We start from the raw sequence: 15,683 nt of genomic DNA on the forward strand, positions 1-15,683 counted from the left end.
AGATTTTGGTTGAACTATTATTATTTTATAAATATGATAAATAAATAGTGTTGAATTACATGCAAATGCATTAAGAATCGACTTTGATAAAAAATATGAAAAAAATTTTAGTATAGGAGAAAATAGAATATAATGGAGAGTTGTAGCTCGACCATAACACTTTTTGCGGACTCTAATCTTCACAATACCTGATCATCTAATAGATAGAATGATAGAGTTGAGGTTAGAGCTTGATTCGGCTTGGCGTATGTGTCTTTCTTCTGACCCTACTAGGCCAAGTTATTTTATACTTCTCCAACGGCTGACCTATCGACAAAAAACCCGCAATCCTTGGGATTATGCTTTGCACGAAAGGCATTGGAGTGGAACCCTCCCACGTAGGTTAGGTTAGGTTATGGCGGTAGTCGGTCTGCACGACTAACTCACTTAGACCTTACAGGTCCGTTGTGATGCCACTGTGCTGCACTGGAAGCCCATTTACCTTCCATCGAGGAACCAATTTGTGGCTCTTATGAAACGTAGAATTGATCGCAACCCCACTACAGACAGCTCTGTAAGAGAATTAAAAAAAGTATTTACCGAGACAACCTGCCATGATTTTAGCTAGGGCTGGACAATTGCAAAGGAAGTGCTCAACAGTTTCTTTTTCTTCCTCATCTATACAACTTCATTCATGGGAGAAAACTCCTAGTCTTAAGAATGCCTGCCAAATAGCCAATGACCGGTTAAACAAGCCACGACCTTCGAGATATTGTCTCTTGAGAGACTAAGCAATTTTTTGTACTTTTCTTGTTTATTTGCGGCCATAGTAACCTAGCTGTTACTCATGTATCTTCATCTCTCCATTACCTATTGGCCTCTTGGATAATGTTGTTTTTTATTATTAGTTTACTCGGTGCTGAAGGTATGGTATTTTTATCGCTGAGCTGTTGAAGAGAAGGTACTGCTCTTCTGGCTAGCTCATCAGCTGTACAGTTTTCCTCAATATCTCTGTGCCCCAGAACCCAAGTGAGGCTGACCTTGAATACGACTCTAATAGCATTTAAGGCTGGCCGGCATTCCTGTGCAACCTGCGATCTGTGCAACCGCATTCGTTGATTTGATGGCCGCTTGGCTATCCTATAATATATTTATAGTCGTTTTTGTTATGGCACGCGTATTTAGATATAGCCACTTCTTTTATAGTTAAAACCTTTGTCTGATAGACGCTGCAGTAGTCTGGTAGTCGAACGGATTAGTTCCAGTCCTAATTCCTTCGAGAAAACTCCATAACCAACCTTATCGTCTAGTTTGGAACCCTTTGTATAAAAATTTAATTCCCCCCTTCTCCATGGCCTTGGTGTCTGCCACTCCTTTCTAGACGGTATACTCGTCTTGAAGATCCTTTCGAAGGTGAGTCTAGGAGTAGAATAGTCTATTTCTTGTTTGTGACTATTCAGAGAGTGCAAAATAGAAGCGTGGCCAAACCACCGGCCTTTCCATAGCGCCATACTTTTGAGTCTGAGCGCCGAGGCGGCGGCCTTGTGTTCCCCTACCAGATTTAGGGCAGGTAAATTGATTAGCACTTCCAGCGCTTTGTTTGGGGTTGATCACAAGCCTGGTAGACCAAGTGACACCCGAAGCGAACAGTTGAAAAGGAAGCGAGAAGCATCGGGAACAGCTGGAACCGATTGAAGTGCATTGTCAAAAATCGCACAAGATGGCGCGCAGGCGGTGTTGATGTCCTATGTCCCACGAGGGATTAAGCACCTGAAGATTAAGATTTTCAATATAAAGAATAAATAAGAATTTCAATATAAAATAACAAATTTTTTAACAAAAGCCATATGAATTGAAATTCCAATATTTGTATGAAATTTAAATAATTTCATCGCAAGCCTTGATAATCTAATACGAATTTTAAGAAAACCTTTCCATATACAGTTTTATAGTCCATTTAATTTTAGAAAAATAAAGTCAAAGTTTAACTGCCTACTAAATCCGAGAGCTGCAGCTTTGTTAGCCTCAAAAGTTCCCTTGAACGCTCCCGATATACCCGTAGCTAGAAGCATTTCGCAACTTTGCACGTGCCTACACTGTGAAAAGTGGGGAAATGTTAAAGAAAATTTTATTAATTTTACTAAACCTCGCACAAAATCTAGATATTTGGTTTATAAACTTCTTGTTAAAGAATGAAATATAGTTTAGAGTCGAATGCTGACCTATAAAAAAGTCACTTAAAAAATCTTCAAACGACAGAAATGAAAGTGTTGAAATGGCTTAAAATAGCACCGATTGAGCAAAAAATACAAGAATTTGTCTTCGTTGGTATGTCCAGAGGACGCCTGAATGAGATGTGAAAAACACGAGTTAAACATCGCTACGCCACCGAGGAAGCCAGGGCGATCCCAGCATATGTCCATGGACGCAGCAAATCGAAAGCGCCATGAAACCTGCGAATTTAAACACCCAGACGAGCCAGGATCGAAGAATCTCGATAAGCAAGGAAGAAGAAGAATACAATATATAGTTTCAAAAATTAATTAAAATTATATTAAAAAAATTGAGAAAAACATTTTATAATCACAAAGTGCATGGACTTTTTTGTCGACGGTTTATATGCCTTTGCGAGCCTTCCAAGCAATACAACAATTACAGTTATTTACTAATAGCCTCTCTCGGTCAACCTAGTATAGCAAGGTGGCGCAAAATTAATCATCCGATTTTGCTTTGAATAAAGTTTTGTTTAATAAATAAACAAACAAATAATTTTGAATGATGGAAATCTCTGCTTTGACCTTCATGCGCTCCATTCCTTGACTGCTGGTATACTGCAGCTGTTTAGTACTCAAGTGCCAAATTTGATTGAAAATTTGCAAAAGTTATAAGTTTTCCGATATATGTATATAATTGGCGCGTACACCCGTTTTGGGTGTTTGGCCGAGCTCCTCCTCCTATTTGTGGTGTGTGTCTTAATGTTGTTCCACAAATGGAGGGACCTACAGTTTCCAGCCGACTCCGAACGGCAGATATTTTTTTATGAGGAGCTTTTCCATGGCAGAAATACACTCGGAGGTTTGCCTTTGCCTGCCGAGGGGCGACCGTTATTAGAAAAATGCTTTTCTTAATTTTGGTATTTCAACGAGATTCGAACTAACGTACTCTCTGTGAATTCCGAATGGTAATCACGCACCAACCCATTCGGCTACGGCGACCGCAGTCCGATAGTCTAATTAATTTCCACCTCTTTGTGTAATTTTTCCAAGATTTCAACAAATCCATACAGTCCTTACAGAATAGTTTGGTTCGGCGATCATTCGTAGCGTTGAAAATTTCTTTAACTAAAACTAAAGCAATAAACTGGCTTTATTTGCAACTTTTTTGGAGCTTAGCTTTTCCGGCTATGTGGTTACGAAGATTAAAATTTTATGTATTATTTTGCATTATATGTAAACGGCATTAATTTGCTACTAACTCGCTGAATATAGACCACTCATTCGAATCACTTGACTTACCATTGAAACACTAGGCTAAATCATATGTTCGTCCTAAGAAAATAATAAAAATAGGCTTAAATGTTCGTCCTAGGCAAATGTCATGTGTTTTTGGGCATAAGACATGTTGTAATATCTTGGTGGGACTATTTAGAAGTTACTCATACATTATTGATATTGCCGCGGAAACTAAAAAGTTTCGCATCATTTGCCTGTTGCGCCTATCATTGATCAGTTCTGAAAAAGTGCGGAGTAGTGATGAATTCGGCAGGCAAACCAAACTAAGTGGTTATATTTTGGGATTTAATGAGGTACCCGGAATTTCATAAGGATTACTCTTCCACCAAATATAGTTTGTTAAGCTGGAAATGAACCTGATAGCTACGCCAACGAAAGAAATTTTGGTGCAGAGAATGCGAATTTCGAAAATAGCTTTCGTAGAATGTAGTGAACAGAAATTAAGGAAGCCAATGCTTGCTGAGGCAGTGAATTTAATTTCTAAGCCTCTAAAGGTTTTATGAAATTTCCAGTGATTGCTGCTTTCAGTGATTACTAGCAATAGAAAAATCCAAAAAATAAAAACACAAAGCATAGAAGACCTTGTTTTGCTTGTAAGTCAATTACAACTTTTTAATTCCCATTAATTTCACTGAACTAATTTCCCATCTTCACGCTGGACAAGACTCAGTGGAAATTTTTCTACTACTGCTGCAAATGTTTGAGTTTGATATGTTCATACATACATACATACATTCAGTATATTTTTCTTTCACAGAAAACTACTTAAATGCAAATGCCAAGAAATCTGAATATCAAGTATTTTTGAATAGTAATATCACAGAGTACAAATTTGGGATTAGAAAGCATACATTTTTTTTAGCTTAAAATCCCAGTTGAAATACCAACTGTGTACAATTTTTTGATATTCTATTTTAGTACTACGCTTTTCTATTTCTAATTCGAAATAGAGAGTAACACTTAGATACATACATAGATTATTCAAATACTCAATAATATTGTAAGGTGTATGAATAAAAATTTGCAATAAAAAAAAATAAAAAAAAGAAACAATTAAAAAGAAAAAAACAATTTTTTTAAGATAAAGAAAAAACAAAATTTAAAAATGAAAAAAAAAAAAATAAATAAATAAATAAAATTAAGAAAAAAAATAAAAAAATAACGAAAGAAATTAAAAAAAATTAAAAAAGTAAAGAAAAATATTAAAAAAAAATAAAGAAAAAAATTTAAAAATAAAAAAAATAAATAAAAAAAAAATTAAACCAAACACATCAAGTAATTTAGATGTATTCAGCCAAAATATTTGTATCTTAAATAACTGAATTCCTAATCATTTCTATACGCAGATGTTAATGTACACATATCTAACTTATGTATATTCCCCCTGTTTTTAGTGCATTTCCATTAAATCAGTTCTTAAGAGTTCTTCAACTCAGACCATATTTTCTTGCCTGCCGCACAGTTGCACAATCGCCAATCAAGAAAATAAATAATTTTGCTTCTGCATCAAATGGCCTTTTAAAAAGAAATATTTGCTTACTCTAGAAGAGAAAAAAAAAAACGGAAACAACTTTGTGAAATCACTACCACATCATTCCATTCACCAGAACCACTCGTCCAGCTGCAACGCAGTGTGCCACGTGCAACATACAGCCATGCAATAAAGTTTATTTGCATATGCCAAAAGCAGCGTCCGCGCAAGAATATTGAAAATGGCCAAAAACAAAAGCAAAACAATAATACCAGTAACAGAGAAATTATATTCGTGCAAGTTGTGCAAACAGACTTATTTTGTTCCTCTTATTGATTGCCAGAACTATTAATTTTTTTTCAAGCACATATTTGGTACTCCACGCATAAAAATGGGGTACACAGCAAGCGCATGGAAATTTTTCAAATTAATACCATAAATAAACTGGTGTCTGAAAATATCTTTAACCCTTTTCGAAACGCTTTTCCAATTTCACTTGGTTATGCATAGTGCGCTAAGCTGACTGAAGCAATCCATCAACAGTTTAGGCTTACCGGAATAAATGTGCGCGGTAATTAGAAATTAATAATTCAGCAAAAACTCTTTCCAATTTTCTTTATATTGGAATCCAATCATATACAAATTTAGTAATTACCTCATAACCCAATTCAGTTTAAATTTCTAAATTAGAGCGCCAGTTTTTAGTTTTAAAATCAGTTCCGAAATATTTGAAACTTTTCTTTCTTCAGCGATAAACAAATTTACGTTGTATTTAATGCGAAAAAAGACATAATATCCTCGGCCTGCAGATGTTGTACTATAGGAGTCTACGAGCTTAGAGATACTAAAATTTAGCTTTATGTATCCTGCACCAATACTGATTAAAGATAAAGTCATAATAGGACTCTTCTTTTCGCTAAGCGTTAGCAAGTGGCGAATAGATGAAACAACTGGTATAAATAAGCATATATTGGCAGCGCTGGAACTGCCTAAAATTACATTTGTTTGTGAAAATAGTGAGTAATTCCAGTTTTTTTTCCAGTGAATCTGAAAATTTTTCATGAAGTTAGCCGAGCAGAGAGATAGCGATCCGAGAAGTGGCAAGTACAAGGAGAAGTCCAAAATAAACAAGACTCGCGTCATAAAAATGTTTTTCAGTTTGATGGCGCCATTTTTTTAATGAGTGAATGCGTTGGAAGTTACATCCCTAGCTGACTTACAGTGAAAGCTTGGTGACATTCGGTTCAGGTGAAGCGAAGTTATTGTGTCTAAAGTGTCAGTATGTTTGTGTCATCGGTAAAAAAATTAGTTTCGAACAAAGAGCTAATATCAAATTGTGTTTTAAAATCGGTAAAACGTTTACCAAAACATTTGAATTGATAAAAAAAGTTGACGGACATAAATGACAATGAACATACGGGTCGCTTAAAATCAGTAGTTACCGAAAACTCCATCGAAATTGTTCGTAAATTTATCATAAATGAACCGAAATCATCGTTGAAATTCATGGAATCGGAGTTGAATATCTCAAAAACATCGATTTTTCGTATTTCAACTGATCATTTGGGCTTACGAAAGGTCTGTGCACGTTTCATTCGGAAGAAGTTAACAGAGGACCAAAAATTGCTCAGAATTCAACATTCGAAAGACCACATTAAAGAGGCGAGAAAAGACGCGAACTTCCTTTACAACATTGTAACTGGTGATGAACGGTGGTGTTTCCAACATTAACCTGATACTAAACGTCAAAGTGCCGAATGCAAGGCCCCAGACGAGCCACCACCCAAAAAATCGCGTTTGGAGAAGTGAAAAATCAAGTCGAGGCTTATTAGTTTTTACGATTCTAAGGGAATTGTCGACAAGCGTTTGTTGCATCAGATTCGTTGAATTCGCCCTGAATACCGCGAAGAAGGAAGCTGGCGCTTATTACATGATAATGCACCATCTCTCCGATCTACTCTTGCGACTGATTTTTTGACTAGAAATCGCATTTTAACCATAAATCACTCACCGTGTTTGCCTGATATAGCTCCTTGTGAGTTCTACCTATTCGGAAACTTGCATTTGGCCATGAAAGGAAAATGTTTTGCGTACGTAGAAGCCATCCTGAAGGACATTCCGGTCAATGACCTGAAACACTCTTTCGAAAGCTTTTAGATCATGCAAAACAGTGCATCGAGGCCAGAGGGGACTATTTTGAATAAAGAAACTCGAAGTTATCAGAACAAAGCTCCTGTCGTTTCCATTTTAGCTCAGTCTTGTTTATTTTGGACTTCACTTTATAGAAGAGGTCTAATAAATCTTTAAAGTCCGTTCTTGCTTTTAATTTTGAATGCAACTACGTCAGCTCTTACATTCTCATCAATAACGAAAGAGTATTAATTGGAAAGAATGAATGAATTGGCGGCCGCCGTAGCCGAATGGGTTGGTGCGTGACTACCATTCGGAATTCACAGATAGAGCGTTGGATCGAGTCCCGGTGGAAACACCAAAATTAAGAAAAACATTTTTCTAATAGCGGTCGCCCCTCGGCAAGCAGTGGCAAACCTCCGAGTGCATTTCTGCCATGAAAAAGCTCCTCATAAAAAAAATATCTGCCGTTCGGAGGCGGCTTGAAACTGTAGGTCCCTCCACAAATAGGAGGAGGAACTCGGTCAAACACCCAAAACGCGTGTACGCGCCAATTATACATATATATAATTTATACATATATATGTATTTATTAATATAATATATTGGAAAGTTAAAAGTTATTTTTCAGAATTCATAAAAACTTGCCAGAATAATATTTGCTTTATAGTTATTACGCGGGATAAAATAACAACCTATGCTGCCTCCTGCTCATCGATATTGACTGTTTCTTTAATTCGATTATTAGGAACGACTTCATTCCTCAATTGAAATGAAATTGGAAAGTGTTATATAATAATAAAATAATTGAAATAAAAAATAAAGCCTGAGCCTTTTTTTATCAATCTATTGATTACATGCCCGGAAAGGGTTAATGGGCCGAGTGATTCAAGCATGCGAGTGGGTGTACTTTTTACCGATGCTTTCTTTTGAAGTTCTTTACACACAAACATATGTAAGTATTCCATAAGGGAAGCGCGTTATTCAGTGGATTGCAGATGGAATGTGCATATATTTTACACTGATATACATAAATACATATGCACCTTCACGTTTTAATCGCCGTCAAGCCGAATGGTCACGTTCCACTCATAAAGCGGCGGAGCACAAGCAACAACACGTTGTAGGCATTTAGTTATGCCCGTAGAAATGGAGCTGCATCCGTCACTTAACTCTTATCTCAGCTGATTTACAGGCACACTTAAGAATACTTGAACGGGTCGCAATTCAAATGCCCCACCATTTCTTGAAAGTTTATACCATGGAAAAACTAGAACAAAATGTTCGTTGCTCATAAATTTCGAATTTTCCATAAATAACTGTAGATTTGATAAATTATTATGAAGCTGTGCTGTAGTGGCTAAGTTTAAAAGATTTTATACTAATAAAAAATAAAAATAAATGAGTTTATGGTGAGTCATTTATCCCACCTGATTAAGCTAAAGTTTAGAACGCAGAATCGATTTTTGAAGTGATCCATTCTTCAAAAGTTTCTTTAAGTTTGGTAATTTTGCATTTACATTTTATAAGCATAGGGAAACCACGGCATTTTTTATGACTTTAGATATGAATGATATCTGCCAAATCAGCAGCTCTGAGCAAAGATGTACAACTGAAAGAAAATTTTTTAATTTACACTTTTTCAAAATCAGTGATGAATTAAAGTTTTGAAGTAGTCATAATGCCCTAAAACTTCTATGTATTTCGATGTATATTTCGGATTCAATTTTGATTAGTTTTTGGCAAAAATGTTTCAATTCATATGTATGAGTTTTAAGCGGATTGTTAAGGAATTACCGAATTGGTTTTTACTTGATTTTTCATTATACATGCGAGTACACATATTTTAGTATCACTATGCTATGGGGGAAATGGCAACTGTGAAAGTAGCCGAATGGATAATCAAGAGGAGATGGAGCGGAAAACAGATTGGGGTTTTCAGTGAGAGTCAGGCTGCACTGATGACCCTGGAGAACGCGAAGCAAACCTCAAAGATTGTTAAGAAGTAACTTAATTCTGTCGCAAGACAGAACAGCCTTGTACTTATATGGGTTCCACGACACTCCGATGTTCAAGGAGATTGCCGATGAATTGGCTTATCGTGGATCAACGGTTCCCCCACAAGGGCCAGAGCCAATAATCGGAATCAGTTCCGCAGGAATCATGAATTGGATCAACGATTATAAATGCAATTTACATAAAGAGCGATGGTCCGGTCTAGAACGCTGTAGAGCTGCAAAGTGTTTTGTGACAAGTCCGAACAGAACACTGTCAAATTTTCTACTAAAACTTGGAAGGACAGACGTTCGGTTGATGGTCGGTATTATTACAGGACACAACCCATGGGGTCAGTATATGACCACCATTGGAATCATTGAGGACCCGATGTACCTGTCGTGCTTGGAGGAGGTGGATAGCACTGAGCACTTTCTCTGTGAGTGTCCTGCCTTTGTCAGAACACGGCTACGAGTTTTGGGTTCCGATGTTGTGAGAATGAATAATATTCGTTCTCTAAAACGGGAGGATATTTACAGATTTGCCAAAGAATCTGGAAAATTCTCACAGCACTAACTATCTCTATCTCTGTCTCTATTATTTCCCATCGCTTTCGCTGATACTTTTCTCCTTCCCTCCTTGACTATCTACCCTCTTTCCAGAGCTCTAAATACAATGGGCTTTTTAGCCTGAATGTTTTAGGAGACACCAAATCCCTTGATGCTCCTTGGCTCGACCTTTTCAAATTTCTATTTCAAAAACACATATTTTGATTACTGTAGCTCTGCTGTAAGCGGCGGGCATTTTTAATCAATCAACCCATTTGTTATTCTTTTTAATTGATTTTATGAAAAATTCAATCAAAATTGTTGAAATATTCAAATCAATTTGTTTAATGAATAGTTCACTCATATTTTATTTATTTCTATTGTAGGAGCTGCCAAAAAGCGCGATGTGCGAAACTTGAGCATATCGCCGACAGATTTGGGACCGCCACCGAAGTCACAGCAGACTGCTAAAGGCACATCGACGCGGCTCAAGCCTGCGGCTATCTCTTTGACACGTAAGTTCTTTAAGCTAATAAAATATATAATAAAAAAAGAGGTGCTGTGTAAAATCTTTAATTTTTTTAAGCCATTCAATATAACTCCATTTGAATTTCTTGAATTTGAATATTAGAAAATAAAACTTTTAATGACAGTCACGCCGTGACCGCTGAAAGCTTTACACTATAAAAAAGCGCTTAGTATCTGTCTAACATCCAAGGTTTAATTTTTATTGACATTTTCATTAATTTGTATTATCTTTATAATAATGAAAACCATAATTCGAGTTGATTATAACATCTTTGCTCATCCGCTGTCTGTGAATAAGTTTATGAGCACTGAGTAATTTTGTATTTCTCAATTATTCTTAATAGTCTGCTGCTTTTGCAATCAACACATGCCAAAACCATTAGCCGGTCGAGCTTCGATTCCTCGCCCTATCATGCGACAGTTATGTTCCTCCAAACGTAATCGCGCCGCTTCTGTATCACGTAACTCCTGCGGGGACCACAAACGCTCGGCCACTGCACTCACACGCGGAAATGTTGTTGGCAGCACATTATGCTCATTAATCCACTCACTCCATAGACAAGCTTCACCACCAATTACATGCGCTTTCTGTGCTGCACTGCCGCTGAAATTTGTCGGTTCAATATCGTAGAACTTTTCCCAATCGGCGCCAGTGTCCAACACATACAAGTACCAACCATCGCTCATGATGATATCGTGACCTTTTTTCGTGAGTGCGGCCATAATTTTCTTATAATCAAACCACACTTGTGCAATTGTGCCGGGGGGCCATTCCATGTAAGCGTTTTCGGTCATGGCCTGGTTGGAGAAAGAGTTGAATTTCATTTTTGTGTCTTTGTAAGCGTTGTTGTAATCAACCCACCTCCTGCCACACCATCTGCTTCCAGCCCAAGGCTGAGATATTTGCCGAAAAACGCTCTAAATATAGATATGATAAGTCACCATTGTCCAGTTCATGCGCCTTTAGATAGGCTTGAATATCGGCATTTGATTCCCAGCAGGCAGAATCGACTTCGTCCACGCCCAAGTGCAGATATTTGTCGGGGAAAAGGGTTTTAATTTCACTATGAGTTAAAGAATTGAGCGGATAGGCTGAGAACAAAATAGATAGTATCCATAATTTACCTGAAAAGCTTGTAGAGGAAGTTAAAAGTTGTTTCTTTTGTGGGATTTAAGGGACCAAGTTGGCCGATATATTTCCCAGCGCATTTTGTCAGTATCTCCGGATGTGAAGCACCCCAAGAGGCTGTATGAGCTGTTTATGAGAGATTTACTTTTTGCTATTGAGACTTAATTTAAAAATTTTTTTGCATTTATTCTGATTATTTTAAAAATAATATAATAGATTCTCGCAAACATCTTTAGAAGGTGTTAAGATCAAGCTCCTGCCCCATTCTTGCTGTGAATCTTGATGCTGGACCACAAATGGAGGGTTCTACAGGTTTGTGCTCTCCCAGAACGCTGGAAATTTTTTAGCAAAAACTTTTTTATGACAGAAATACACTGAGGGTTGCTAATGTCTGTCGAGAGGCGATAACAATATATTCACTTTTGCCGTTGAGGTATTTGATTTCCATCCCCTAACTTGTTGCTTAAACTTAAAATCTTTTTAAGAAACCCCTCCAGTGAGACACACATTCAAATTTCTCAGAGCTTCAAAGAAATAATCGCCAAAATATTTGGCATGGCTTTTTGAAGTGTACGACATTCACAGAGAAGGTTTTGTACCGACTCAATTTCTTCTTCACCACCACAACTCCTACAGAGGTCATTGAGAGGTACATTCATTCTACTGGCTAGGATGCCAATAGTGCAGTGACCCGTTATAACACCTGTTAGGACGCTGGTAGTTGATCTGTTGAATCCAAGCAGACACTTTGTCTTTTTAAGATTCAGTTTTAGCCAGAGCGCTTTGGCGGCCCTGCAGTTAGAGTCAAAGACTATTTCCTATTGCTGCGATTATGCTCTGCAAATCAATCGCACTGTACAATTCGTTTAGGGGAATGCTTATGTAAACTACCATTCGCTGAAGGTCAAGCTCGTTAGATCGTTTGAGGTCGCCCACTTAGAGAGAAGAAAATTTACACTTTACTATACCTCAGGATGCTTATGACAACTTGCGAGTGACGTTGTACTAAAACAGATGCGCGAGTAAAGGCGACTAGGATAGGAAATATGTGGGTTAAGTTATATATTTTTGTTTTTCTACAAAATTTTAAAATTAGTTAACACCGGGAAAATGGAAATTTGAAAATTTACTAACGAAAAAACCCTTTATTGGGTTTTTGGCCGAGCTCCTCCCCCTAGTTGTGGTGTGCGTCTTGTTGTTCTCCCAGATATTAAGGGTTTTTGTGACGACTCCGAACGACAAATCGTATTTTGTGAGAAGCTTTTTCATGGCAGAAATACACTCGAAGACTTGCCACTGCCTGTCGAGGGGTGACCGCTATTAAGAAAAAACACTTTCTATTATTTGGTGTCTCATGCACGGTGATATGAATTGTAAACTTCCGAATGGTAGTAACGCACCAACCTACTCAACTACCGCTACCGCTTTGTCTTAATATCTTGTCATAATCAGAGTTTTTGAGATCTGAGTACAAACTGTTTTTCAATGGCTTGTTTTTGTATACCCTTGTTCGCTACGCTCGAAGCATAGGACCTCGGTGGGATTCTTCCATCGTACACGGTTCTGGGCTGTTGTTTTTGCGCCATCCTTCGTCCTTCGCCAAGTGATCTTTGGCCGAATGCGACCTCTGCTCCCTTGCGGGTTGCAGTCCAGTGCCATTCTCGTGATGCTATCTGATGGTTTTCTAAACGTGTGACCTATCTATCGCCACTTTCTACGTTTGATTTGCCGTAGGATAGGCTTCTCATTCGTTAATCTCCGCAGCGCTTCGTTGCTGTTCTTCAGATGATGTTAGGGCATTTGTTGACGAAGGATTGTACCGTCTGCGTGATGATGTTGGACACCAGCCTTTTTAGCCTGCAGCTGACATCTTCATCTGCTTCGCCATCTGTCGTGATAGTGCAGCCGTGGTAGCAGTAGCTTTCGACAAATTCCATCGGACACCCGTCAACTATTAGATATCTTGCTTTGTTGTGGTTGACTTTCTTAGCCTTGGTATTGGCGATGTTGACCTCCAGTCCAACAGTGCGTGCCAGCGTGACTAGTCTGTTCGTCTTCGTTTGCATGTCAGTAAGTTTTTGAGAGAGGAGGCAGATGTCTTCATCCTCTCTTTACCTATCATTTGATTCTGGTCCACTTTACCATTATCTTTCTTCTTAGCTGCAGCAAATTCTTCCTTTAGCTGGTGGTGGTTGCTATGAACTTCTTCCGCGCATTGGAACATTTTTTCTTCCATTACTTGCCCTTTGCTTAGTTCTTATTCTATAACCTCTTTACTTACCTGGCGTATCAAATTCTGCCACCACACGAATACCCCGTACACGCGCATATTCCACCACTTCTTCTTGGAATAGGTCAGTTCAGGTCGAGAGGCGCCCTTCGCTGCCAACTCCGGAAAAACGCTTGAATTGTAGGTAAATGCTGAGTCATCCGTCATATGCCAGTGGAAAACATTCAGCTTATTGTAGGCCATACCAGCGATCAGTTGCAAAATTTTCTTCTTACTCACAAAATGCCTTGCGGAGTCCAACATCAGCCCGCGATATTTGAAACGGGGTTGATCGTAAATTTCTGTACTGCGCGTAAGTAGCTGTCCGTAGTGAGGAGAGCGAGAGGGTGAAAGCAATAAGTGGATGGAGCACAATTTAATATATTGCACAGCTGTGTGGCACTAATGGGTTAAATTTGTCACTTGTTTACTTACCAGTCCATTTGGCATTGGCACTAATAGTTGGGAGAGGGTCTCCAAACCACGCAATACACACCAAATGGAGTTGGCTCTTACCACTCCATCGCCGCGTAAATAATCTGGTGCGTGTGAAAATAAATGAAAATGTGGTGGAAAAATAAAAAATGATAATTTTTATAAAGTGGCATTAAGCAGCATGAGATAAATTAAAAAGATAGAACAACACAACGAGTGCAAAAGATGGGCGAGCTGCGATTAATGCAACGTTCGTTCACTTAATTGCACTGTTTTGCGGCGCCTGTGGTCGAAGGACGTGGTGCTGCCATTTAAATTTTTTTTTACACACTTACATGACTCATCCATGTCGAGATGTGGCAAGTTTTCGCAGGGTTGTGTAAGATTGACAAGAAATGTTTGGACGATGCCAACGGTGGCGGTGGCAGGGGCGCGATTATAACCTTGCGTTGCAGCGCGTATGATGTTGATGTACCGCGAAAAGGCATCTTCCAGCAGCGCACAATTCTCGTTCACAGCCTGTGACAGAGAGGAAATTAAAATAAATTAAGTATTTGCGAAATTTAATTCTTCTTTCGAGTTGTTCTAGTGTTTTGGCGGCACTTACGACAAACTGCAAATTCGTGGCATTAATCGCGTAAAAAGTACTGCTTTCCGCTTGGCGGTACGGTTTTGGCCAAACTTCGCCTATAGGAATAGTAAAAGTTTTTACTGTATCACTAATAAAATCAAAACGATAAAAACGATATTTTTTACCTGTAGTAGCTTTAAATTCAGGACCAAAACTGCGATAACCATCATCGGCACGGCTGAAATGTGAGCCAAAGCAAAATATTAAAAATGCAGCTGACAGAAGTGCGAGTATACAGCGCATTTTTAGCGAATAAAGTTGCGTTCACTGCTGACTTTAGAAATATACTATGATTTGCCATAGGAAATTAAGAAAGCAAACTGATAAGTGATAATAATTTCTAGACATATTTTCATTTATCTTTTGTGAGGGGAACCACAACTTAGTAAATTGACACAGTTGCGTTTTTCACACACCTATTCAAGTACAGGGTTGGCCATATTAAACTGACCCATTGAGTAACCCTATAACTTTTTACTGTAATTTGAAATCTAAGGTTTACGTCAACAAGCCAAAGACACTAGGCGCACTTAAGGCCAATATCCGACGGGAAATAGCCGCCATATCGGGCGAGACGCTGGCCAAAACTATGGAAAACGCCGAAAAACGGGCACACGAGCTAAGGGCGACCACTTGCGCGATATCATATTCAAAAAGTGATGTAAACGAATCTCCTTGAACTAAATTAAATGTTTTTCACAATGAAACACAAAAAAATGTTTCTTTTTCCATATTTTTTTAATAACCACATGGGTCAGTTTAATATGGCCAACCCTGTATGTGCATGAATATTAGTAGTGTCATGTGTATGTGTGTGTGTGTTTGTGTTGCAGTTTGCTTTGTTTTGCAATTTGGCTGAAATGTGATAAAAAAAATCATTTGACGGCGTAAATTATTTGCCATTAATTAGCAGGAGTTTCTTATGTCGTAGCAGTTGAACAGCGTTTTTCCCCCCGGCTTAAGTCAATAAAAATAAAGTTAATTCAGGGCAACAAAATACAAAGCGAACAAATAGGTTCCAAATAGAGAAATCACTCACGACAGTCTGATAAAAGT

At 38.1% G+C, this 15,683-nt stretch overlaps 2 protein-coding genes across 2 annotated transcripts in view; one reads left to right on the forward strand and one right to left on the reverse strand.

The window, feature by feature from the left end:
- The window catches only part of LOC129247105 (serine-rich adhesin for platelets), a 346,746-nt gene that overhangs the window by 219,285 nt on the left and 111,778 nt on the right, over window positions 1-15,683 (forward strand). Inside the window, exon 4 of the mRNA XM_054886033.1 lies at window positions 10,022-10,150. Within this exon, the coding sequence (XP_054742008.1) occupies window positions 10,022-10,150 (129 nt within the window). The remainder of the gene's footprint in view (window positions 1-10,021; window positions 10,151-15,683) is intronic.
- On the reverse strand, window positions 10,335-14,902 carry LOC129247106 (beta-hexosaminidase subunit beta-like). Its single transcript, XM_054886034.1, is given in 9 exon segments — window positions 10,335-10,961; window positions 11,026-11,227; window positions 11,289-11,418; window positions 13,574-13,639; window positions 13,642-13,882; window positions 13,997-14,100; window positions 14,332-14,515; window positions 14,604-14,683; window positions 14,753-14,902. Coding segments are annotated over 9 exon segments (1,563 nt in total). The 5' UTR covers window positions 14,871-14,902; the 3' UTR covers window positions 10,335-10,523.

Source organism: Anastrepha obliqua, chromosome 5, assembly GCF_027943255.1.
Source record: "Anastrepha obliqua isolate idAnaObli1 chromosome 5, idAnaObli1_1.0, whole genome shotgun sequence".
In the NCBI taxonomy this organism is placed as follows: Eukaryota; Metazoa; Arthropoda; class Insecta; order Diptera; family Tephritidae; genus Anastrepha; species Anastrepha obliqua.